This window comes from Rissa tridactyla, chromosome 1 (genome assembly GCF_028500815.1).
Source record: "Rissa tridactyla isolate bRisTri1 chromosome 1, bRisTri1.patW.cur.20221130, whole genome shotgun sequence".
Lineage (NCBI taxonomy): Eukaryota > Metazoa > Chordata > Aves > Charadriiformes > Laridae > Rissa > Rissa tridactyla.
This window is the reverse complement of record NC_071466.1, coordinates 60,335,760-60,362,124: the sequence shown is the minus strand read 5'-3', so window position 1 is coordinate 60,362,124 and position 26,365 is coordinate 60,335,760. Positions and strand designations below refer to the sequence as shown.

The 26,365-nt window shown below is 39.2% G+C and overlaps 1 protein-coding gene across 1 annotated transcript in view; it reads right to left on the bottom strand.

Annotated features, from left to right (window-relative positions):
- IPO5 (importin 5) overlaps window positions 1-25,820 on the bottom strand; it is a 45,298-nt gene extending 19,478 nt beyond the window's left edge. The window contains exons 1-10 of the mRNA XM_054219086.1: window positions 25,664-25,820; window positions 20,918-20,998; window positions 14,969-15,161; window positions 14,361-14,463; window positions 14,015-14,111; window positions 12,767-12,871; window positions 9,355-9,477; window positions 9,141-9,261; window positions 5,545-5,632; window positions 2,272-2,378 (exon numbers count right to left, since the gene is read on the bottom strand). Coding sequence (XP_054075061.1) covers window positions 2,272-2,378; window positions 5,545-5,632; window positions 9,141-9,261; window positions 9,355-9,477; window positions 12,767-12,871; window positions 14,015-14,111; window positions 14,361-14,463; window positions 14,969-15,161; window positions 20,918-20,998; window positions 25,664-25,753 — 1,108 coding nt within the window. The 5' untranslated portion in view covers window positions 25,754-25,820. The remainder of the gene's footprint in view (window positions 1-2,271; window positions 2,379-5,544; window positions 5,633-9,140; window positions 9,262-9,354; window positions 9,478-12,766; window positions 12,872-14,014; window positions 14,112-14,360; window positions 14,464-14,968; window positions 15,162-20,917; window positions 20,999-25,663) is intronic.
- Window positions 25,821-26,365: the final 545 nt, after the last annotated feature.

Sequence of the window (26,365 nt, the reverse complement as noted above, 5' to 3'; positions counted from 1 at the left end):
GGGCACAGGAGGAAGAAGAGTGAAGAATAGGAGAAAGAGGGGAAATTGATGCATCTACTTGATTTGTTAAATACTTTTCACTTTTCCTCATACATACTTCCAGAGATGCATAAAAATTTGAGTATCTAATCCAAGCCAAATCCAGACCTAGAAAAAAGAATTCTTAATTGCTGATACAAGTATGTATATAGTACTAACACCCGGAAACGGCATTTTAATCAAATGAGCTAAGCAGGGAAACACAAGGACAGTATTTCTTTTTTTTTCTCCCCCATTTTTTTTAAATCGTATCAGAACAGCCTATACCTTCCTCTTTTGGTAAGGAGGGGAAAAATGTCTAGTGAACCAAACAACATATAAATAATCAGTACTAAAATTTTCATCAGTCTCCACAAGACTGTTTAAGAACGGTAACATTGTATTTAGGGATGTAAGGCCTTCCCTGCCTCCAAGTCCTATTAACCTATTCTCAGGCTAGTGGGTATTGTTGAAATGGATCTTTCACGCCCCTCTCCTTTTTCTTTAGGCAAGGGAAACATATGAGAAACGCGAAATTTTTTAATTTTTTTTTTAAACACAATCTTTCTCTGTGCTAGAAACCATGGGGATTACAGAAAAGAAAACCAGAAGAACAAACAGGCTTATTAAACTGTGGGAAAGGCATGTAACAGAACTTCTTTCCCAAAATAATGCAAGATTTCACTATTGCTGGTAATGTATTAAATTCCTGGAACGAACACCACAGTTGAGAGCATTGGAATCCTGACACTCAAGCTTCTGTTTGATAAGGATGAGATAAAATATCATCTTGACAGAAGGTACAGTGAAGAAGCAGTCTATTTTGCACTATTTAAGCTCATTGGACGTTCCTAGTTAAGCCTGCACTTCTTGTTACTCTCATTGTATTACTATTAGCATGTATTCCAGACTTGAAATTAATGATACTACAAAATGAAATCCAATCATGTTTGGACTGTCTGGCTACCCAATCCAAACCCAGAAGTTTAAAATTATTATTTCAATAAACTTCTGTGGGAAAAGCAGTGGCGACAGGAGAAGGGAAGGTCTGATTTCTGAGAGTATTGATGATGTTTTACTCTAAATGCCTTCATCTTTCCTTCCAACTCCCTACAAGTGACAGCTTCTGAACGAAACAATATCTATTGCATTTCCCTTTTCCAAAGAGTAGTAATGATTGTGGAAAGCTCTGATCCAGCAGAAAGAAAGCATCAGGCATCAACTGCATGACTTCTCTTCACAGGAGTCAGGTCTCATAGCCATTACACTGCCTTTTTGTGGGTACTACAAAACTAGGCATTTGCTAGCCTTGAAGCTACTAACACTGGAAGAGTCAGGTTAATCTGTTTCCTTAATAAAACTTTCTTTCCAAAAAAATTTCTTTCCAAACAAACTTTACAAGTGTTCACATTCTGCAGGTGGTACCTTGAGTAGCCCTATGTTCCATACCTGGTATGGTAACAGTCTTTTTTGGACTGGGTTTTAAACCATGAAGGTAGGAAAAGTACAACAGAACTTTTTGTCTTCCACTTCAAAGGCTCAAAGCACAAGTCAAGTGAAAGCACATGCAACAAATGCACAATATTTTTTGAATGATTGCCTGAGCAAGCATTACAGGTATTTTAAGAGGAAAAGTAGCATACATAGCAACTGATAAGAATATATGGAAGCACCTCATGAAACATATTAAAATCAGCGTACGAAAGCATATCAAAAGACGGCCCGCCTACCACAGACTTCTCTATTTTGGTCCATCAAATTACAGGAATAAAGAACAAAAAGAACACATACTCCTCTATGTAATGTATTAAAATTTCACTTAAATGTAGTACTTTTGAAGAAGCAAAAAATATTGAGCTACAGAATAACAGGTGGCAGTTTAGGCACACTTAAGGTACTGTGAGGCACTGTATAGGGATTTAGAGAGAATATTCTAAAGTAAAAAAGAAGTCTTCCCTTATTTAATTCACAGACTGTGAATTTTAAAAAAACATACTGTTTTGGTTTTGACATCTCTGCTCTGCTGTCTACTTTTCAGAAAAATATTGTAATGCACTGTACATAAATTTAATAAATCACAGTTTAAAAAAAGAAACTTCCAAGTTCACAGGATTTACAGTTTTTGCTGCTGAAATCAGAAGTGGAAGTATATAAAAATATATCAAGTAGCTAAACATGAAGATTTAAGAGGTATCAAAGTTTCTAGAAAGCATAGAATTGTAAAAAAAAAAAAAAGAAAATGCAGTTACTTACGATTCTGAAGCATTTGCATAATATGTTCTTTAATCATAGGTAAAACAAGTTTTCCTCCAAGGCCACAAGCCATTCTGTCCAGTGCACTCTCACCAGCAACTGCATTGCTAAATATCAGTTACAGAAATATCAGTGGTTTCATATCTACAATAAAATAAACAGTCCAACAGGGCACAGAAGTGCCCTTTCCTGCAGTTCTAGTCTTCAAACTTTTGCCATCTGAATACACATGAGCCTCCATGAGTAAATAAAGCATACCCAAACCTAAAAGCACATACACTAGTCACAAAATAATTACTTACCCTCCACCTGAACATTTATTATCTGTAGCCCATTGATTAAGTCTAGTACCAAAGAAACTTGGGTCTTACTAGCACTGGAAGTATAGACTGAATTTCCCAACATAATTAGAAAGCTGAAACTAAATTTGCACTGAATTAAGCAATAATACTGGCTATCACCTTTTTGTCATGAGAACACAGGCCAGCTCAGACTTGCTACGAATCATGTGAACCAGCTGAATTCAAGCTTTGGCACATATGAGACCTTCCTTGCGCGGTTGCAGTGCCAGGACTCTAGTAGCATGTTCTTTTGCCAATGACTCAGGCAGAAAACATTCAGTCCAGGTGAGGAATTTGTTGAACTGAGAATAGCCAAAGATTATCTGTGTAAAGTGACTTGTTCCACCCAATAGAATTATTCCCTACAGAAAAGCAAGAAATTTTCCAGGACACAGATAACTACTGTTACTGTCTGGGTAGGGCTAACACTGTAATAACTCAAGGTTAGTCCATCCTAGACACCCATGCTGATGGAAAAGCTGAGTAATGGTTCAGAAAGGGATGAATCTCACTCTCCTTTCAAGTATCAGTCAGCTGAGTCAGAAATAGAGGTCTTGAATCCCCAAGTCTCATGACAAACCATAAACAGTCTAGAAACTCACATGCTACAAACAAAGGTGTCTGCTCAAAGATAATGGCAATATTGTATTTGACCTTCAGATCAAATTAGACTAATCAGATCAGATTAGTCATGTTCAAATAAACAGATACATCACCAGCAGGACAACAGAGCATGGGCACACAGGTTTAGATTGGAACAAACTCACGAAAGTTAATGGCAGCTTTCATCTGAAATTACGTTCTTTGAGCTGTTTCATCTCACCATTAATTCATACATTCAGTTTGAGGAAATAGTCTATTTTAGAAAAATGACCACACACCTCCCTCCAATGTCTGGAAGGCTTTTGCCAGGAAAAGAGGAAGTTGGATTAACCTTTTCCTCCTTTAGAATTTCACTGCTCTATGAAGTCAGAGAAACAAAAAAACTGGAAATGCTAAAATACTCTCTGCTGCTTTTGTGTAGGCTGACTCACATCCCCCTTAGTCAGATCCGAACACACCCTAACTAGGCTACAGCCTGATGATCATTAGCCTGTTTCTTGGACTGCACAGGAATTCCAGTCTTCGTATGAAGCTACAAAGACTCAAGCACCAGAAGAGGTTAGCATCACGCACTCAGCTAATCAACAGCTCTCCACAAAGCTGAACTTCAGTGGTAGGAAACACAAAGTAACATGAGTGAACCTCCTAAAAGAAAAAACTAACATCACACACAATCACCAGAGACTAGCTTATGTCCAGCATTTTGTGTCCAAGCCTGAAGCTCTCATATTACTTCAAGGGCCAAAGGAGCTACGTCTCTCCTTTAGGCTAAGGTTGCAGAACCTAACTTGTTTTCTGATCTTTGCTTGCTCTACTTTCAACTTGTAACAAAAAAAAAAAAGGAAAATTTTCACTCTAAAATCCATAGGCAGCTAACTTGTGTTTAGAAGAACAAAGTTACTCTGCAAGTTACTCTGCTGCCAATAAAGAGAAACTGGCATGCCTCAAGTGGATGATTCAGAGCACTTACTAAACTGCCTAAAGCAGGCCATCTGAATAAACTCCATACTCTGAAAGGCTTGATGTGGATTTGAACTTTTATATTTTATTTCCCCATGAAATTTAGTTGAATAAAAATATTCAAATGCTTGACAAACCTGAATGCAGTGGTGTTTGACAGTTCTACCTGTATGGCAAAATTTCAAAGTTAAGGAAACAAAACAGGATAAAAGTGTCTGGTCTACCATGTGAGACAGCTTACTTTCAATTCCACAATCACAGGGAACAAAAAAAATTATTCCAAGTCACACAGAGATTAAACAGGTTCTTCCATAAATTTCTACCCATCGGTTTGCAAGTGTCTCCATATACCTGATATCTCCTAGAAGTCACTATACAGTTCAGTGGTAAATCAACACCTCTTCTATCGCCTGTCTTCCTATGAAGATCTCAAAGTGTTCTGAGACAAATTGTTTTGAAACACTAATTTCATCTGAGTCTTGAAGGACATGCCAGATGTGGCAAAAAAGTGTCCAGAATGGCAAATTAACATCCATACCTTTACAGAAGTGTGGAGATAGTTATCTCCTACACATATTTCTGCTTTCTTCCGCTTCATTCTAATTGTATTTGGACAAGAGCAGATGTAAGAGGATACCGTAGACAAACCACAGTGATTCCAGTGGAAAGTTGGAGCAAGCTACAAAGCATGCAGGACTAAGCAACTCAGAAAGACTGGACATCTTTAGTAGATCTTTCTTCCCTAAGATACAAGACAAGCTACTGCTAGCCATACCAAGGGATTTAAAATAATAGCAAAATCGTAATATTTTGAGCTAGATGAAATCCAGCAAGGAATTCCACTATGCGTTCTGATGTCCTTTCAAAGGTAGGCAGCTTTTTTCTTTAACACCACCTTTTCAAGGGCATAGATACAGAAAAATAGGAAGAAATTGGCTGTAGATGACTAAACAAGTCAGTATCCTTCAGCTTTGGTTCCAGCTAAGCCCTCAATTTAAAGGCTTAGGAAACACTGACTTCTGAACTGAGTAACATAAATGATAGAAGAAACAAAAGCTTGAAAAGTTAAAACAGTGCAAAATAGCAAACAGCGAAACAGACAAGAGGACATGCATCTTGTAGAACTAAATTACAGCAACATACGAACACTGAAAGAATTTACTTGCTGAACAGTACCTAAATAACCTACATATAAACTGTCTGAAAAAGAGTCATATATACTGCTCATGACCAAAGAAACAAAATTAGAAGAGTTATTTGAGTTAAAAAAAAAAGTAATGCATGGCAGTCATTTGCATCCTGCACTTTAAAATCTGCTTTTAGCCACACAGTCTTGATAATATATTGAAACAACTAGTTTCATAATTACCTGTCAAAATCATCATCTTCAAGCTCATCTGCATTTGCCCAATCTTCATCTTCTTCCAAGTCAACCATCATTGCCAACATTTGAGGAACTGAAAAAAAACAAAAATTTTTAAAACCAGGTTGCTTTCTTAAAATAGATTCTCAAATAACTAGCATAAATTTTAAGTTCTCTCCTTTCAAAAAAATCACTGAAGAAATATAACTCTTCTTCCAGTAGCAGATAGCCAAGTCTATCAAACTGCATCAGACAGTAATTCAGAATAGATTTTCAGAAAAATATTTTCAGAACATTTAAATCGAGAGTAAAAAACAGTTGAGTGTATATCTTACCAAGAATCACAGTGCAATGCAAGATTTTGTTAAATCATGAAGATCGTAAAAAGTGAATTCCTTAATAAAGTCAAAGTTCTTTGAAAGAGTTAAAATTAGTATTATATGCTTTAAGAACTCTGATACGTTTCATTCATTTTGCTGAAACTCTGACATCATCCTTTGAACATTCACTGATGAAAGAGACTATATTCATTACGGAAGAATAATACTCAACCCTTAGTTTTACTAACATCATAAATTTTCCTAATTATATGTACGGTGGTCACAGCATAAAGCTTTACTTTTACAATAAGGTAACGGTTTAGAACTTACAATTTCTATTTCTACCTCTGTAGATTGATTCTGTCTGCTCTTCTTAGTATAAGTCTTCATAGAGACTATTACACAATCTTTATCATAATGTTCCACACTACTATGCAATAAGCAAGAACTATTCTTCTGAGTTGTTCTCACAGGAGGAAGGAGTGCAGTGATTTGTCTATTATAAGGCTGCCTGTTCCTGGGCACTTCAGAAACCCAAGGGCTAAAAAGTACACCTTGCACTTTCAGAGGAAAATAAGGTGCTCTTAAGTATTCTGCACTTCATATTACACTAACTGCTCAGAGCAGTTATTTGAATTCAACATCATTAATGCAAAAATGCTTCACTTTGCCCTGGAAACAAAAGTTTTCATTCAAATACGGAACCTTTGAGCTTTAAGAATCTTTTTAGGACAGTCTACCACACATCTTGAAGACAGGCATCACAGTTAACTGTCCTTTACAGGAACCCACCTCAAAAGCTAGTAGGCATACAGTAGTTCATACTGCTGATTAGATATACTGCAACTTTTATATAAATAATATACTTACATAGTGTAAATGTATCTGTAATCTAAGATAGAGGCACAACCCTAAGCAAACACACAACCCTAAGCAAACTCACTTCACTGTACATCTGGAGAGATAAGAAACTTATGGTGAATTGATGACAGGAGAAAATATTGCTCACTGACAGCATTGTGAGGCAAGTATCAAGAAAAGATCAAATTATGGATTGGTTTGCTTGATGTGGTTACATGTCATCAGCCAGAGGTGATTCCATGAGAGCTTTCATATACGTATCAAGATAACTTAATGGACTCTATGAACTTTCTAGCACAATGCCAGAATTCTATATATTACTAGTCACTGAAAAGAATTTCCTCAAAAAAATCCCAGTATTATAGCCCAGAAGCTTTTCAGACACAGACATTCATAAGCACACAGGTGAAAATGGCATATTTCAGAGGTGTGACAATACATAAGTCCACCATTATCTGCCACAGATGCTACTGGGTTCCAAAAACTGATGTCGTTGTTGCTACAAACAAGCAAGGTTGAGAACAAACTGTCATCCAAAGCTGTCTGGCCATCATTAAATCCAGAACCTGCAAAAGCTTGTACACATGTTGTTTCTTCTTGATGTTATTAATATGAGTGTAGTTGCCAGTAAGTATAGTTTCACAAAGGACATTTTTGTAAATATAGAGTTGTGCATTAGTTTCAATGTTGTCCTGACAAGCTCTCAAAATTTAACTATTGCAAATATATAGACTGTTTACAAACAAGTTAAGGATGAGCCCACTAAACCTGCTTCTTTTCAGAGCATGCCATGACTCCATTTTATGGAGATGGAGCAAAACTACAGCCAAAGAAAAGTTGCAGCTCTAATTGCTAGGGAGGGAGCAATAAAACACTCTGCTATCTTGAATATTGAGCTCAAGGAGGGAAGTCTAAACCCTAATGGAGTTTCTGTGCAGAAAACTGGTACACAGGACACAGACTTACTCCTAAATCAGCACCACGTTCAATAAAACCAGCATAAGATGACAGTTTTGCCTAAGACCCAGTTCTAGTTGTGAGGATCAAGTGATGTAGCAACTTTTTAGTTGAATGAAAACAGAAACCCTTTTAAACTAAGGCACAAAACCAAGACAAACGAAATCCTGTTTGGCTTTCTCTGAACATAACTGCTTTACTAGCTCTGCAAAATAGACGTCTTTCACCTTAGTGACTCATTAAGAACAATTTTACAACAGGTTGCAAACCAAAGGCACTTCATTCACACATGGTGCATTATCTTAATACAAACATTTCATTCCTGAACAACTAGCTACCAAATATACAAAGTAATACATTCTAAAGAGATATGAGATACTTCTCTACTGTGCCACCAGACCAGTTAAGAAGCTTGTAATGATTTGGGGGACAGCAAGTGTCAAGCGTTAATATTCCCAACAAGCTATAGAGCATTCTTAACACTTTCAAATTTCAAAATATGTTCTGAAAGAATCTGTTCTTTAAAAAAAACTATTCTACAAGTAGACAAAATTCCTAGTCAATAGTTTAAAACACTTAGGCCAAGCAGATCCAGTTTACAACATTTTCCATGAGTTTTATGATTATTTGTATGCACAAATTTCCCCAGCCCAAGCACATGAGTAAAAAAGTTGCCTTTTAACAGATTGTCTTTATGCAAGTTTCAGAAAACAATCAAGAATCTAGACAGATAGAAGTGTGACGGGGAGGGAAAAGAATTCTCCCAAAAAGCAGGCTACATTGCTGTGTCAGTGGCCTGATCTACTCACAAAAAGGATTTAAAAGGCAGAGGAATATCACTGTGTACAGCACTGCTGCTGGGGCTGTCCAGAAGACAGTTATTTTTAGTATCTCAAATAATAACACATGATTAAAAAGTGCCTCTCCAAAGAATTTACAATCCGCATTAGACTTTCTCTAAGTATTTATATAAGCATCTGATTTTTAATTCACATCTTTAACTCAACGCTGAAGCTCAACATGCATGCTGAACTCCTTCAGTCTTCAGTTGCCAGCACCACAGAATATCTGGCCTACATACCAAACTTCGAATGAAGAACTTGAGAGCTAAATGCATCAATTTTTTTTTTTTTTTTTTTTTTTTTTTTTTTTTACAGTACACATTTCAAAAGCCAGCAGAGAACCATGAAAGTAGTATTTGCCTTGGAAACACCTAATGAAGAAGCTACAGTATTTTTATTCAAATTGTTGGTGGATGCATAAGCACAGATTCATTTATGAAGAGTCGCAATAAGAAGGGTCTTTCGCCATAAAAAAGCCCCAATTTGGTGTCACCTAAAGTTACCAGCATCAGCAAACTCCGAGTTAGAAGACATGGTTTTGCCACTGACCACTTCCAAAGTCAGTTTAACACTGTAAAGGAAGACAAATTGTTTCAACAAAGAAAATGAATAAAATACTTACTGGCTTGTGCAACAATGTTTGTATGCCTCCTCAGCATAGCAGCAGCAGTTTCTGACAAGGTCACAATTACTTCAAGTGCCAACTGACGCTGCATGTTACTGAGACTGGCATCTGCACACAACTACAATCCAGAAGGATTAAAGCAAATGGTTAGAACAGATGTTCTCAGGCAGAAAGAGTGATTTTAAAAAAAAAAAAAAATTCCTAGCTTTACCTTCAGACTTAGTTGCAACGTAGGTTCTAAGTGTGGTCGTAAATACTTGGGAACAGAATCTGCAATTTCTACAAGGGATTTCAGGACAGAATCATCATTTTGGTAGCAGGAATCATTTACAGCCTATCAAGAGATAAGACGAAAACAAGATTAAGTAAAACCAAATAATACTATGAATGGAACCACTGTTATAGAAGAAATTTGATTAACTGTGTTCTTGTCTCTCTGAATGGTCTCGTTTAGCATTAGTGTATCGTGGTTAGCGGTTAAGACCAAGAGTAAACTTTTTGATAAAGCTAATGCTGCTAACAAAGAACTAGCTGAATCCAGCAGATATGAGCAGAATGAAGAATATAAGGACCAAGGAGATAATTTTAAGAGAATGAAGTAACTTCAGAAGGCAGCCAGCCTAGCAACAGTGAAAACCAATAAGGAATCAAGAGACCACCGACCAGAATTGGACTTGGGGATGGGGTGATGGGTGGTACGGGTATAATTGAGGGGCATGAATTGGGGTAGGGGTCCATCTCCAGAGGCACCCAGCTTGAGCTGTAACCTGAGAACTAATAAAAGACTAATTGGAAGCCTGCACTTAGACTTTGTATTTTCGGCAGGATCCTAGGGTCAGACCCCACTACGGTGGTCAGCGTGCATAAATCCATAACAACCACAAAAAGATAATAGCCAAGGTCCAAGACTACAAGTTTTCTACAAGTAAATTATGGCTCACAATGTTATATGCCATCAATTTTGACCATTATTAGTTTAAATCTAACACAGCAGACAGACGCTCAGAAAAAATTAAGGTCACACATCAGAGGCGCCGACATGCAAAAAAAATCACACTACATTTTGACAAGCACTTCAAAATGCATTTTAAATAAAGAAAAACTCCTCAAAGTAGTAACTGACCAAAAGAAGGAAAATGAGCCTAACTCCTTTTTTCCCTGTTATGTGAGAACATCTTTGCATAGCTTACATGTACAAACACCAGGAATCTCAAGATTAAACAATTTATTTTTTTCCAGACAACTCTGGAGAGCCACCAAATTAAAGCAGACCTTTCAGCCTTCAGTCACAGGGCACAGGAAAAAGAAATCAAGCTTTTTGCAGGTATCTTTCCTAACCCATAGCTACATTCTGAAAAGTAATTTAAAGCTTACTTTTAACTGACCAGCTTGACACTCTAGGGCCAAAATAGGGCACAGTTATTCAATGCTGTTAAAACTCTTCTAGAAGTAGGACACAAAAACCCAAACCTCCAAAGAAAAAAATTGTCTTTAAACATGCTTTTGGGGTTTTGAAAGGAATTTTCATTAGCGAAGTATGTCTTTCTAACGTAGAAAGATTTTTTAAAAGTGAATAGTTAGGTGGTTTTTAATACTTAAATCTCGAATCCAACACTTTTAATAATGCCACTGAAACAGCACAAGCTTTCAACACAGAAACTGCATCTTCTAGTATCAGAAAACTTCTGGAAAAAAAAATCTACCTTGGTTAAGGCCTTTTGGACTAATAGTTACCACTCGTCCTCTGATTCTGGCAAAGCATAATGCAATATGCAGTGGAAGTTTCTGTAGAACTCTGTATTTTATACCCATTGCAAGTTTGACAGTTTTTTAAAGCAAGACTGGCTTTCTAAAGAAAGAAGTTCAAAATACACAGTGAGCCCTCAAAGGCAGAGGCTCTTTTCTGTAGTATTGAGCACAACCAACCACAGAAGTCAGCTGAAGTTCCAGTTGCTTTTACACTCCATTGCAAGATAAATATCTTGGACACAAGTTTCAACTACTAGTTCTGAAAAGTTCAACTTCCAGCATTACCATTATAGAAATTGAACTGAGATGACTGAATTGCTAAGACAGAATTTTATTTTTAGCTTTTTTACCATGCCAGTATTGCAACAAAATGAACTTCAGCAGCAACAAAAAAAACCATCCAACTGTCTCCAAAGGTCACTCACCACTATTCTAACACATCCCATCTCCTATTTATAAACTCAGATCTTCATATCCATCTTGTGTTACCAACAGCCAGAAAATCTAGTCCTTCTTGCAATAAGTATTTTTAAAAAGACAGATTTCATAGCATAGTTCTGTGCTCTGTATTTGCAAAATAAAGCTTGAAAATGCAAGCCAAGTGCATATGTTTTTATGGCCTAAAATAGTAGCATTGAAACTTATATCACACAAAGTGGGCTATTAGTCTGAAGTCTAAGAACAGCATACTATTAATTGCCAAACATCAAGAGGAACAGGATGCCCACCCCAAATTCTGCCTCACTCCCACTCACACAGTACTCAGTAACCAAGGTTCTCTCAGGCAGTTACAATTTTTGAACAATGGAATTGTCATTGCCAAAGTCACAGGCAGGGACTAACCACCAAATAGCAACCTCAATATCAAAATACTTATCTTGTATACACTAGAGCCTATTTTCAAGTTCAGTTGTTTTTAATAAATTCCTCTCAGTTTCCATTTAAGATCAAGAAGAATTCTATTGGCTGCAGAAGCTAGTTAACTTGGCACAATTTTTCTTCAGCTTGCCACAAAGCACACAGACAAGGTTTATAGCTTACACTGTCAACAGGAATCTGCTGTACTGACTGCAGCAATAAGACAGTCTTCAATCTAAATTTAGCCTAATTTAAAATTGCCAAAGTTCACTACCACTGTTATCACAGCTACTCAGTTATTTTCACTTTTTTCTTAATATAGAAAGGGAACTCTACTGTGAAATTGTCATCCTTCAGAGCTCAAACCATGTCTCTCTGGTTTCCCCTCAAAAGTAAACAACCTTGTATTAGAATTCCAACTTTTGCTCAAATTCACCCATCCTAAAAGAGATCTAATCCAGCCTCAGAAATTATATGAAGCTTAAGAATATATTTTGTTTGCAAGTTCCTAATTTATCAAACAATAAAGATAATTTGTCCATATTGTTGTTGTTACTGAGAACCTTTGTTCAGAATAATTCTACGCTTTCCTCTAAACTGAGAAGACACAGGTTATCATGGGTCAATGAATTTCCCGATTACCGATTACCCAAAATCTCAGGGTAGTCCATATTTAAAATATATCTCAATATCCCGGGTAATTTAGAAGCTGTATGATTTTGAGTTAAATACCTTACAAAGAATTTTAACTCACTTATCTAGGTAACACTGTATAAATTAATCAGCATTAAACTATTTTCCTTAAAACTTTATCAATTAGCTTGCATTTACAAAATTCCTTATCAGTTTCCACTGTATCTTGCTGGTTACTGATGTCAGTCTCAGAAAGATATAGTTAATCCAAGTCTCTGCAAAAATTCATATGCTACACAAATTTGCAGACCAATAATTTATGTTCGGATAGAGTCAACATAAACAGTAATGGCACATTAAGTGTTACTTGTGTGGTTTCTTACCTGCAAGATTCCAGGTAGCAAGTCTGCAAAATGTTTAAGAAGGGGAAGATTATGCTCATTAGCAAGAACAAACGCAGCTGCAGCTCTAGCAGACAGAGTCTTGATCTAGAAGACAGGCAGGATTGGAGAAAGAAATGTGAAGAACCGGGAACGAAACATGCCTTTGTTTTCTTTTAACATTAGGCCTATTATGAGACCACATTTTGTATTATCATTCCCCTTTTCCATTTTCCTAATAGATATACCAATTAATTTTTAACATGGGCTTTTGTATCTTGCTTCAAATTAAGGTAAAGCAATATTGAAGATATTCAGCATTTATGTCCTCAATGATACAAAAAAAGTTTATCATATTACAAGGTGGCAAGCATTCCCTAGTTTTCTAGGTTTTCTGTGGGGTTTTCTTGTTTGTTTGTTTTGGGTTGTTTTTTGGTTGTTTTTTTCATCTAAAAAAAAAAGAAAACTATTGTTTTCAACCTCCATCCCAATTTCAAATGAGTATGCAAGTGTCAAAGTCCCATTTTTCAAAAAGTGTGATCTAAGTGTTTAAAACATGCTTCTTTAAAGGCATGACTTGTGGTACTTTAGAAAATGTTACTCAGTTGACTTTCAAAGGTCAGAAAAAGTAATCCATGGGAGAGCAGCAAACTGAACCCATATACCACAGCAGGGTTTCCTATTCTTGCCCAGCATTTTCCACAACAAGAGAAACATTTTCAAAGTACAATCCTCTGCACAAATCAATAAATCTGAAGCCTTCCAGAAAAGCAAGGCTTGCTAACATGCCCTTATAGCAAAGCATGCACAAACAGTTCAAGAAGCTGTCATATATTCAGAGTTTTTAAGACACAGTGTGTACAGACGCTACGTATGTATACTGTTAAACGTAAGGGCCAGAAAGAGAGATTAATAAGGAGTTTCTGACCCCTCAATGCTGCTGGCTAAACCCCCCGTCTCTGCTTTGGGCCAGGACAACTAGGTTGCTCCAAGCGTAACTACTAGGGAAGAGTCTGGGCCGAAGCAGTACAGGTATGAGCCAGCCAAGTCAGCTTTAGGACCATGAAAAAGGGTTTGACCCTTTTGTTTTGCAGTAGGCACAGTCAAAACTCCAGATATTCATCAGTTTCAGGTAATGCCATTCTCTGGTTGGAATCGATGGTTTAACTTTTATGTTTGAGATTACTACACTAAGTTCCTATGCTCAGGACATACTATTTTTAAAAAAAGAAAAGAACATAAAGGTCTTACTGATGGATGCTCTTGATCTTGCATACACTGAACCAGCATTCTCTTAATGACCTCCAAATAGTGTTGCTGCTGATTCCCAAAAATCCCAGGAAAATTCCTAAGGACAAGAAAAGACCAAAGCATTAATAAAAATTCACACAGTTTAACCTTAACTATTATTTTAAACTTACCCATTGTTTAAGCTACAGATTGTAAGTATACATGTAAGAGTTAAGTAAACCACGATACCATAGAATAAATGAAATATATGTGACTGCTTGTTAATGAAGTTGTGACAGTTTTTCTTACATTTTTACAGACATGACTTAGCTAACCTGTAAAAATGTATCAAAGTGTGAAAGTTTACCAGAAAATATGTAGAGCAGCCTCCCGCAGTCCCACGTTCTGAGAGCTGACAGAGTCAAATAAAAATTTCAGAACCTCCGGCCACTGGTTGTTGCCATCTTCATCTAGATTAAACACCACAAAGTTTCAGGATAAGCAAACTTAAGGGTGGTTAGATCTCAGTTGTACAGGGTAACCAGTCATCGCTACTAAAATTAATTTTAAAAAAAACCCTAATCTGAAGATGTGTCCAAGCCACAGTGTAAAAATATGGTTGACATTTTCAATCTAAAGGCACTCAGGAATAGAAGTTGATCTCTATTTCTGTTATATAACAGCACTCAAAAAATAAACTTACGTTCAGCATAACATTCATGAGAATCTAACCACAATTGGATTTCTAATCCTTAATACAATCTCACCTAAACTGAAGCAGTTTAAAAAGCAGAGTTAAGGAACCTTATTTTTATCTGATCAAGGATAATATAAACAAATATTAGATTTTAAACCATGAAATCAGTTAGTACATCATGTGCAAATGTCTACACAAGACTAGAGAACAAGAGATAAAAATACAACTACTACCAATGCATAAACATTTTACCACTATTATCAGCCTATATAAAGTACCTATTAAGTTCCTGGCCAATTCAGCAACGATGTCACAGATTTTTTTCCTCATACTGGACTGCGTTTCCAACTGAATAATCAACAGCAATCCACTTTTGATAGAAGTCTGATCGTCAGGTGAAAGAGCTGGATAAACTTCTTCAAACGCAGAAGACAAAAGACGTCGTAGAAGGACAGCTGCCATTTGTCTAGCCTATTGAATAAGAAAGTATGTATGTTAAAGTGTTTTGATATGATAATTATGCTCTTATGAGGAAAGACTACTGACATCATGCTTCCAGATGATCGGTTTTCACTGTGTAGACTTGTTAGGTGAATGGAATACCTCTCCAGCAACAGATGACGATTATGACAGTAAATAAAAACATAGTATAGAAATATCAGCTTACAACCATGTTTCTGACAATTACAGCTCTTCAAAGAAATAATCACGAAATCCACTGAGGTATTCAGGTTTTTTGTAGAGCTGAACCTTGGACACAGTTTGTGGGAAGTTAAGAACCTAGCTGCATTACTGAGCAATGTTAAAAGCATGTCCTCTTTTTATTTTAAATGGGCTGCTGAGATAATTATAATCCAGATGGGTTTTTTTGGATTACCAAGTGGCTTAATGGGACAACTTTGTCAGACAATTAACCTGTAAACCCTCCTTCGCTTTCTCCAACAATCAAACTTCAGGCTAAAGATTCAGGAACCTAGAGTTAGATTTTGGCAAATAAAACTCTTCCTCTGAACAAAAAAACCCCAAACAACAACAAAAGCTTTCAGCCTTTTGCAAACCTATGATGAAACGTTTTTATTTAAACTTGAATTTGAGCATAGGAACCTCAATATCTCATATTACAATCTTCTATGCTTCCTGCTTGCATATTGCAATTCTACAAGTGTCTTTTACATATCTGTATTTATTTACAATTATACAAGAACTAGAAGCAAAACACATGGCTGAGTAATTCAAAATGAATAGAGCAAAACATGCAGTAAAGGCAAAAAGACACATGAAGCACTGTGAATAACTTCATAAATAGTATGTTCACTAACCACTTTACAAATAGTAATTAAAAACCATCCCCCAAATTTATGAAGTTCAACACGTGTAACAAAACCTTGCACATATTAAATCTTCACAAAAAACCAATCCAACGCAATGTGCACTCAATTCTTTTCCTAAGATATTCTTATTTAATGTGTACTTGAATGAAAAACAATTTCATTTAATAACAGCCTTTGGAATCCAAAAACGCTCAGTGAGCAGCAGAGCTAACGAGGTGCAATTTCCCAAAGATCTCTCAGCCTATAAATGAGAAGCACAAACTGCTGCAAAGCCTCAACTTCTAGCATACCCTGTAAAAAACAGGTATTTCTAGAATATCACCCAAGATACTATTCTCGTAGTTTTCTGCAGTCTCCAGACCCGCTGAGCCTTTTTCCAACATAGCCAGCTCTCCTCCATACAGCTAAAGAGTAGTGCACACAAAGTGTCTCTATACTAGCAGAAGGGAGGGAGTAGAATTGGACCTTACTCTAGATCATTCCATATCTCCTCCTCCTCAACAGCTCCAGTGTGGACCAAAGCCACCACAAATGTAGCATTAGATCTTCCCTAGTAGACCTAAGGAAGACAGCAGATGAACAAAGAGGGTCACAGCACCCACCTGTGCTATAGCTCCCACCATAAGCCAACGTTCTCTAGCAATAGGTCATAACATAGGGAACGTGAGTTGGGAAGGAAGACGATTCTTTCCCCGCTGCCTCTGGGAATCCAACTAATAATGTGCCAAAAAACTTTAATGGTACCACAATTGAATGGTATCTTTCCTTCTCCTATCCCTAAAAGATCACCAGTACTGTGACTGATTAAATTTCTTCTCATTAGTATGGTGAACTTACATAGTAGAAGTTTGCTGGGACTAAACAAGGCACAAACTCTGATGCAATGTCTTCTCTTACTCAGGGCATTGCGTTTCTGTACATATTCTCTGACATTTGACTCACATTATATTCATTCCTTTCCTGAAGCAATAATAGGTGGCCAGATAGGGAACAGAGCTTGTTTTCATAAAGCACACAGTCTCAAAGATAAGAATTTCCACCTCTGAAGAACTTAATTCAAAATATTAGAAGACTGACAAACACAGACTGATTGCAAAGTGAAAACACAAGTAACAAGGTATACAGAAAGACACAAGATCAGCGCTACATGAACTAGCTTATTAGTGTTATTAGCTTGGAAAAAAAACCCCCAAATTCCCTAAAGCAAATTCAAGTGTTTGAAGGAGTGACAAAGCAGCAATTGACTTCTAATAATAAATGGCATATTTTCCTCAGCAGATATCCACCAATATATGAAAATTACCATTGTCAGTTTAATTATGACAAACATGGCTGGATTAATGGCAGCTCTGGGGCTGTTTCTTCTACTTTAAGGAAGAAAGTACGTATTTTTCACACACACCAAAGGCTCTTTTACATTTAAGTATTACAAGATATGTACCCAAATAAGCATTTTAAAATCCTGCAACTTAGCAGCTATAGCTTTTAACAAGAACAGGAACAATATGAAGCATACATCCCCAAAGACGAACTTCCATTTATCAATGAAGCATAAAAAACTATAATTCTCTCCTAGCACTGGATTCCTCTGCGTGTCTAAACTTCTGGAGTACTCACATACAATTGGAATGTCAAAGGTATTAACACAAAAAGTAGGCATAATACTCAAATTTCAACATACCACTTATTAATAGAATTTACAGTGCTTTAAAAATGTTCTATGTTTTTACTGATGATGGAACCAAGGCACAAGACAACAACTAAATTGCCAAGCAGGGCAGGAGAAGAATTACAAACAGAAATCCGGGATACAGCATTCTCCACTGGCTTTTAAAGTGTCCAGGTAGCCCTACACATTTTGTAAGAAAAAGACCAACCATCTTGTGTAGCACAGTGACTTTTACTTTAGTTTTACTGTTCCTTCTAAGTCCTCAAGGAGGAAAACATGCATGGATGGAAGCAATCAATATTTAGGACACAGTCCAAAGATGGACTTGCACAACCTTATCTGGGAATCCAGTCCCATGTGGAATTCAAAGCACGCAGTGCCTAAGGTCCATATACAACTCAAAGGCAGAACTGGGGGCCATCAGAAGTCCATGGGCTGCGTTCCTTCCCCTCCAAATGCTGAATAGGAAGCTGCCCACAGCAGCAGTTTTCAGACTAAGAAATGTAACCCCTTCACATGACGATACGGACACGGGGAAGAGAAAGGTCATAGCCCTCTAAGAGGGCTGTGAGTACAGCAGAAACAGTTGCATGCAGCATTTGTGGTATTTCACAGGGCTTGAAGTTAATCAACTGTACATTAGGACACAACTGAAAACTGCCAATCTAGAATTAACCAGGAAGAAAAACAATGCAGAAGAAGATGCAGAACTTCTGTTCCTCTCAGATTTAGGTGATAAATCAAAACTGCAAAGGAGCAGCCTCTAACACCTGAGACACATTCTGAGAATAAAAATCACCAAATAATCTGTGAATATATGCCACCTTTCTGTCCAACCCTCTAACTTCATAACACTGAGACTACACGTTCAGGAAGTTGGAGGCCTGGGTTCAAGCCTCTCCTCAGCCTAAGGTGTACAAACTTGCTTATCTTCTGTTCTAACTGCTAAGTCAGATGCTTCCCTCCACTTCTGTGAACAGTGTTACTCTGCTATCATGAAAGTATGAAATGACAACAGAGGGAAAAGGTGATTATTTCCACAGTTTAGGCATTTGGTTTGGAGAAAACCTGTTACACAGGTAGTTTAATAGAGTTACTTCTGATCTAGCTTAATGGTTTTTTTCCATGTCATATGCAAGGGGTACTGGAAGCAGGATCTGAATCGCCGTTTCTCCATTTAAATGCAAAAAACAGTAGGTTGCAGAGCCAGGATTCCCCAAACTGCTGTCCAAGGAGTCCTACGAATCTTGTATTCTCTACAACACAGCAGCTCAGCTCCTGCAAACAAGGTGGAGTATTTTCTTCAGCTTAGTTTTCCTGGGAGGGGGTAAAGCAATGGAGAAGCTTCAGGACAAAGAGGGATCTGAACCTAGCTCTCCCATAGCCTGGGAAAATGATCTTTAAAGTTCTAAGGCTTCTTCCAGCAGCCTGTGTCCACTGGTGCCAGTACGTTCAATGTGCTCAGAGGACACATACCACATAACGCCCTATCCGCTGGTGACATATGCACTATTCTGCCCAATATTTGGATCTACATAAACCAACACCATACTGAATCCACAGAGAATGCTTCCCTGCACGTTTATACGCAATGTTTGGATTAAGCATGGGGATGACTTCACTTAGGCTCTAATTAGGCTACTATGTATTTGGATTTACAGGGAAGAGAGGTTGTTCCAGTTTTTATTATCAGGATTGTTTGAGTCCAGCACCTAATGTCTACTTAAGTTGTAAGCTAAAATTTAAACTTTTGATTTATCCATCGGTGTAGTTAAATGTCAAGTTATGCTACAAATGTTAACTTCTGATGTCTTTGGTAGAAGTAACTTCTACAGGTGGAAAGTTTTTTTGCACTTGAGTAAGTTGGAAGCCAAGTCATTGGCAAGATTCTGAACAAGTTTTAGGCTGGGGTATTTCCTTAGTTGATATAAATGGAATAAAATCAGTAAATACAAGGAGCGAGTATTTATTCACACAAATATGACTTTGTAGTTGTCAACTTATCAAATGTATTCCAAACAGAAGCATGTGCAATGCAGTTAAGATTTCTAGGGCATAACATTATCCGATTATTATATATGACATTATTCTGATAAAAAAGGTGCAGCAATAGATCTTATTTTTCATGGCAAAATTAAATACCAAGGAGACTGCTCTACAGCTTTCTGTCATTTGAAACATCTCAGAGGGGCAGCAGGGAAAACTACAACTCTCACGCAACAAGACGCTGGTATAATACTGAAGGATTCTGTCAGAACACCACTGCTTTGTAGGTAGATAAGCATCAGTTTTAGTAAGCTGATACTTAGCATTAAAAAGCACAAATGGCATCTACCTCTAAATTGAATACAATTTATCAGAAGAGATCTTTATCCAGAGAGAAACAGCACACTTATACTCTCCTTATAATATTGTTCAGAAATTCTACATGCTACATCCTTCTGTTGTTCAGTAAAACTCTAGATGAGGAAAAAAAACCAAAACCAAAACGTTTTTACTTTTAAGTGACTCTGAAGTTCGTAATATCTTGAAAGCTTAGTAGTTCTTCACTCTGCATATCCAAATGAATAATAGTTTTACCAATAAGTACTGTACTTGATTGCTACAGTGTGTGAGCCTTTACAAAATTAAGGCACACTTACTATATGCCCACAGAAGAATTTTAAACAGTGCTCAGACTGCTCTCCATTCACTCTATAACACTGCTAGATGACTTAATGAGCATATCCTTCCCAACTAGGACAAAATACAAAAGCCATCAGAAAAAAAACCTGCAAAACAACTGTTACCTTATGTCCCCCCAACTCCCATTTGAGAAGCACAAGAAGTTTTAGATGATACAAAAGTTTAACACATTTAAGCGCGGGACCCCAAAATGGAAAGCGTTTCTCAACTGTAGCTTGAAGGAACGTCACAGTAACGCTCATATATTAGTTACACATTTTAAGGAAAGAATCCATTCATTAAGCAAACACAGAACCAGATCTAAGCAGTCACTTACAAAACACAGCTTTTGAAACCAAATATCCTATGTCAAAAAGTCTCAGCTAGTGAACTTGACATGCAACAAACTAGATGAGTGGTCCCTCTACAAACATGCAGTAAATTAAGATGATTCAGTTAACGCCCAACTTGCTCATTTATTCCAAAATGACCAGCACTGATTTCTTCTTCCCTTTCCCAAGTTCCCTTAAAATCTACAGAATTCAAAGATGATCGAGACTTACCTCCTCAGCAGCAGCAGTATTCCTGATTGCTTGTAGGAGGAACGTGATCTTAGATTGACCTGGAATATTCTCATATGTTTCCTGCATAAAAAGGGATGCAGCTTATTGTAAACAATTAGTAGAATGCATGTGTTTAATATGAATTTACTTCCCTTTTAAAACAACTTCAGTATCCATCCAGTTAATAGAAAATAACATAGCAAAAAAATTAAACCTATCAAAATAAAAATTTCTGACTTACTTTAAAATCATGAGTAAAGTCCTAGTTACCTAATAAGACCTGCCATATTGGAATCAAATCATCTACATATGCAGTATTGGTCACTTACAAGATGAATTAAGAAATACAACATAAATAGAACAGGTATCCTCCCGGAAATACAACATATATGGAACACATACCCTCCTTGGAATCAATCGTAGCTTCCATCACATCAAAGGATTAAGAACTTTGGAAGCTTGAGACTGAACTATGACCAACAGGTTAATAACCACTGACAAATGTATAGTCCAAAAATTTGTTCAGTTCTTTTTTTGAACCTTTTTATGGCCTTTCCAATGTCACGTGGCGGTCACACACCTCAACAACACGTTTTCAATAAGAACTTTTCATTTTTAAACTCCTGGCTGAATTTCAGGAAGAGAGACTATTTAGTCTCCCCCTTAGGGAAACCCTCTTAATAAAATTGAAAGTTTAATGAGTTCAGTTACATTGTCTTACACACTTCTGGCACACAGTTCATTCACTATGACTTTTTAAATCATATTGTTACTTAGAAGCTAGAGTGAGCTCACAGCAAAATAATATTTGCTATCCCAAGCATGCTATACATGAGCACTTTAAAACCATAAATGCTTGTTCCAAACATACGAAACCTATGCAGGTAAGAACAGGGGAATTACAAGCTGAAAAGCAACCACTTAAAACATTCAGAAATAGTTCTATACTTACTAACTCTGAAAGAGGTTTTTTTTTGTGGACACAATCTTGAAGATAAGTTACTCCTCCCTTTCCCAGTATTCACTATCCCATCCTTAACTTAAGGAACAAGCCTACTACACAAAGCCTGGGTTCATTTCAATCAGCTCCTTCCCTGCCTACTTCTCATACTTACCATTGCAGCAGCTCTTTCCAATACTCTAAATAATTTACACACCTTGACAGTATACCTGCTATTTTCAATAAAGCAGTTTCCCCATCACACATTTAGTGTTAGAGATCATCTTCCTCCACTTTCTATATGTTTCCTAGGCCTCATTCATAGAGTCGATTCTTACTCCACATTCTGTCTAGTCGCTACTATACACTCACAGTCAATGACTCTCAATCCCCAATGAATCCCTGCATTTAATCTAATCATTTCATGGAGACTGCAAAATTAAATGAGGTTTAGGGTCAGAATAGAAAGCCTTCTCAGATTAACCACTTCCATGAACGTATATATTTATATTGCACTATCATCTACAAATATAAAGATAAACACAGAGACAAGAAGGTTCCCTAAACAGAGGCCCAGCATGGACCTGAAGCTATGCTTTCGTGGACAGCTGAAGCACTGTAAAAAGCTGGCTTCCCTCACACCAATTCTAGTAATAATTAAATTCTATTTTGAGTTGCTTAGACGCAATAGAAATGGCAGCAACCTATCCAGTTGTTCACTGGCATAATTCTGTCAATTCAGTAAAGGTGATCCAAAGGATGCTAAAGAGCACCACAGCAAGGCAGGCAAGAGAAACATATGGCCCAAACCAAAACCTTCCCTCTGTTCTGGTGGAGGACTACTTTGCTGGCTCCACCCAGCTTACTACCAGCCATGGCTACACCCAAACTATGTACCTGGATCCTGCTACATCTTCTTTTAGTTCACAATTAGCTCCCCAGCTACCTTATCCAGAGGCACAAATTTCTCACACAGCAAGACTAACTTCCAGAATACATGCAAACAAATATCTATTATCTACACTTAGTACTCATGTTCTTCCAAACCTGGGAAATATATTTTATAAAAAAGAGCATAAAATCACCAAGACAAAGTAAATAAAAGACACAAACATGGTAAATAAAAGACACAAACAGACACAAAAATAAGAGAAAGACAGGCTTTTATAGTCAACAGACAACATTCCAGTAATTTTTAATGGGAGAAAAAAAATGAATGAACCAGGTTGCAGCAAACTGGTTAGAGTAAGTTATGAGTGTGTCAGGACTGACATAGATCCATACACAGAAATACTTAAGTAAAAACAGGTTTTAGGTGATGAGACTTTCCTCCTCCCCCTTTTGTTTTTTACAGCTTTCACTACACCCATACCCAACAGGATATGACTCTACATCTCCATCAAGTCTAGTCTTCAACATAATACCCCTTATCCTAATTCCAATGACCAGACCTATTAGAAATAACCCAAGTCTGTCTCCTTCAGTTCCCTGTCTACCCATTTCTGATCCTCACTGTTTTTCTTGGACACAAACGAAAACTTGCTATTCAATTTACCTGCAATTATTTGAATCCCTGTAGTATTCAATATTGCCTTCCAACAGTGAGTATGCTTTAAAAAACTGATTGGACTATGCAGATGTTTAAGATCAAATATGAGTCCTGTATTATTTTAGTAAGCAAATAGTCTAAAGGCTATGCAATACTTTCATCCAAAGAAATATTACTTCAAGAAACAGACAAAACAAGAAGTCAATCTTGCTACACTGTAAAGAGACAGATTTGTGTTTCTAGGTACAAGTTTGTTAATCCACCATGAAGACGACCAAGCTGGGCTCTTCACAGGCATGCATGGTGGAAGAATGAGAGACAACAGGCATAAATTGAAAAAAGGAGATTCAGACCTCTTTGCTCTAATGAGGACAGTCAAGCAGGAGCGGGTTGCTCAGAGAGCTTATGCAGTCTCCGTTCTTGGAGGTTTTCAAGACTCAACAGACAAAGCCCCGAATGACCTGGTCTGACCTGATAGCTGGCACTGCTTTGAGCAGGACATTGCACTACAGACCTCCTGATGATCCTTCCACTCCGAATGATCCTAAACCATAAAAATACTTGCAATACCTCTTGGCAATATGCAGAAACCAATGCCAGCTTCAGCGCAGTTAAAGAAATAAAAATTATGCTAGTCACTTGTATTTGCATACACAACTAATGGACTTGAAAAGCAACTGAGGTTTCTTACTCTGATAGGCCATAGTGGATATGTATCTATGAAAATTAAAAAAACAAACCTCCAACTCAATTCCAAGGAATTTTCTGACAGAATATGCCAGTTGTAAGAATCTAAGTTTTAGACTTCTTTTCCAAGAATGTTTTCTTTCACAAGCATTATGACACAGCTGTCCAATAAATCTGATTTGTTACAATATTAATAAAGTTCAAAAAGTTGTGAGAAATGTTCTTATGTTACATGCAGGCAATATAGTTGAGAAGAGAAAGAAATTCAGCTTCCAGAGAACGGCCTCCATTCCATCTCTATGTTCAGGAATGCAGGATTAATTCTTGCTCCTTCTCTAGAAAGTATCTGTGGTAATCAATACCGAACTTTGCTGGCTTTCTAAAACTGTACGGCTCCTCTCCTTCTAATTCCTAATTTATATTTTAGGAATTTCCACTGCAGCATCAGGAACAATAATACTTTTTATTCTTCACCAAACAATGCGCTGAACTCTGCTGACCGCTGAAGTGATGAGAGCGATAAAAGACCCGATGCAGCCATGCAGTGGGAATTCATGCTAGACCTAGACGCTAGTATTTAATTCAATGGGAGAGATTCCCCACTAGGCTTGACAATGGAGTCTTAAGCATGACAGAGAGAAAGAATTAACGTGGCTTAGCCATCACAAAGAGTTTCAGCTGAAATAACACATCTGAAAAGTTTTTGCTGATAACAGAGGAACTCCGCGTATTGAAAACGCTTCTTTTAGTGAAATATTTCTCAGCTGACGAAAACACTTGAATACACGGCCCATTCCGAAGTTAAAAACCAAACTACGGTGTGGAAGGAGAAGAGTTCTTCGGATGGCGGGGAGGGGGGGCGGCTGCAGCCCGGGCAGAGGGTCCGTGCCCCCTGGGGCTGGGGCAGGAGCGGGGCTCCAGGCCCGGGGGGCACGGACCCTCTGCCCGGGCCGCCTGGGGAGCGCAGTGACCGGGCTACAAGTGCAGCGACCCCTCCGAGCCCCGCACCCACCCAGCACCGCCACCCGCTCTGACCTCGTCTGGGGCCCCCTCACTGCAGCGAGGACCGGTCCCGCCACCCGCCGCCGGCCTGGCCTCACCTCCCCGGCGGAGCCGCGCTCCGTAAGGCTGGCCAGCCCGGGCGGAGCCAGCCCAGGCCCCGTCTGCCCGCTGGGCTGCTCACGGGCCCGGCGTGGCGAGCGGAGAGGAGCGGGCGAGGGAGGGCCGAACGGTGCCAGACAGGCAGCGCCGCCAGAGGAGGTGGGGGGAGGAACGGACGGACACACGGACCCCTCGCGCCCTCACGCGCGCGCCACCGGCCGGAGCCCTCGCCAACGGCAACCGCCGCAACCGCCACAACCGCCCGGCTCCCCTGCGCGGGGGATGGGAAAGGCCCGGCCCGGGCCGCCCCGGCAGCAGCTGGTGCCGCTGCTCACACGTGGGGCTCGGCCGGCCCCGCCGCCTCCCTGCCCCCCCCCCTCCCACCCGCGCCGCCTTCCCTCCGGCAAGGTCTGTGAGGTCTGACAGGCCGGCTCGGCGGGCAGGGCCGGGGCGAGGACGGACCCGTTACCTCGGCCTGCTTGCGGACCGCATTGTCTGGGCTGAGCAGGTTGCCCAGGAGAAGGTAGAACTGCTCCTGCTCCGCCGCCGTCGCCGCCATTGCTGCGAAAGGGAAAGGGAGGGAGGGAGAGAGGCCGGGCGGGGACAGGGAGGCGGGGAGGGGGAACGCCGGCCCAGCCGCCAGCGGAGGGAGAGGGGGCGGAGCCTCAGCCGCGCTCTGCTCCTGGCTCCCCCCGGGGCCGGCCGCGCCAGCCGCGCTATCGAGCGCTCCCATTGGCTACGACGCGCGGCGCCTCGCCGCCGATTGGCCTGTCCTTCTCTATGACGTCCTGGCGACTCGAGGCCGGGGCGGAGGAGGGGGGGGGAGCGGAGGAGCGACTGAACACCCATCCCTGAATGGGGGGGCGGGGGTTGTCTCCTCTTGTCTCATTGGTGCTCTTCCGGGCCGGAGGCGGGACGCAAGAGGCGGGGAAACGCCGCGAAGGGCACTCTCATTGGCGGGCGGCTCTGGCAGGCTCGACGGGATTGGTCAGAGGCGCTGTCGGGCGGTGCGGGAAGGGCGGGGCCGCCGCGCGCCGGCACGCCGAGCCGGGACACGGGCGGTGGGGGGAAGGGAGGGGAAAGCAAAGCGCGGGAGATTGCGAGGCGTCTCCCTCGCCTCCTCGGTGACGTCGTGGGCCACGTCACCGCTCCCTACCCGTGAGGGCGGCGG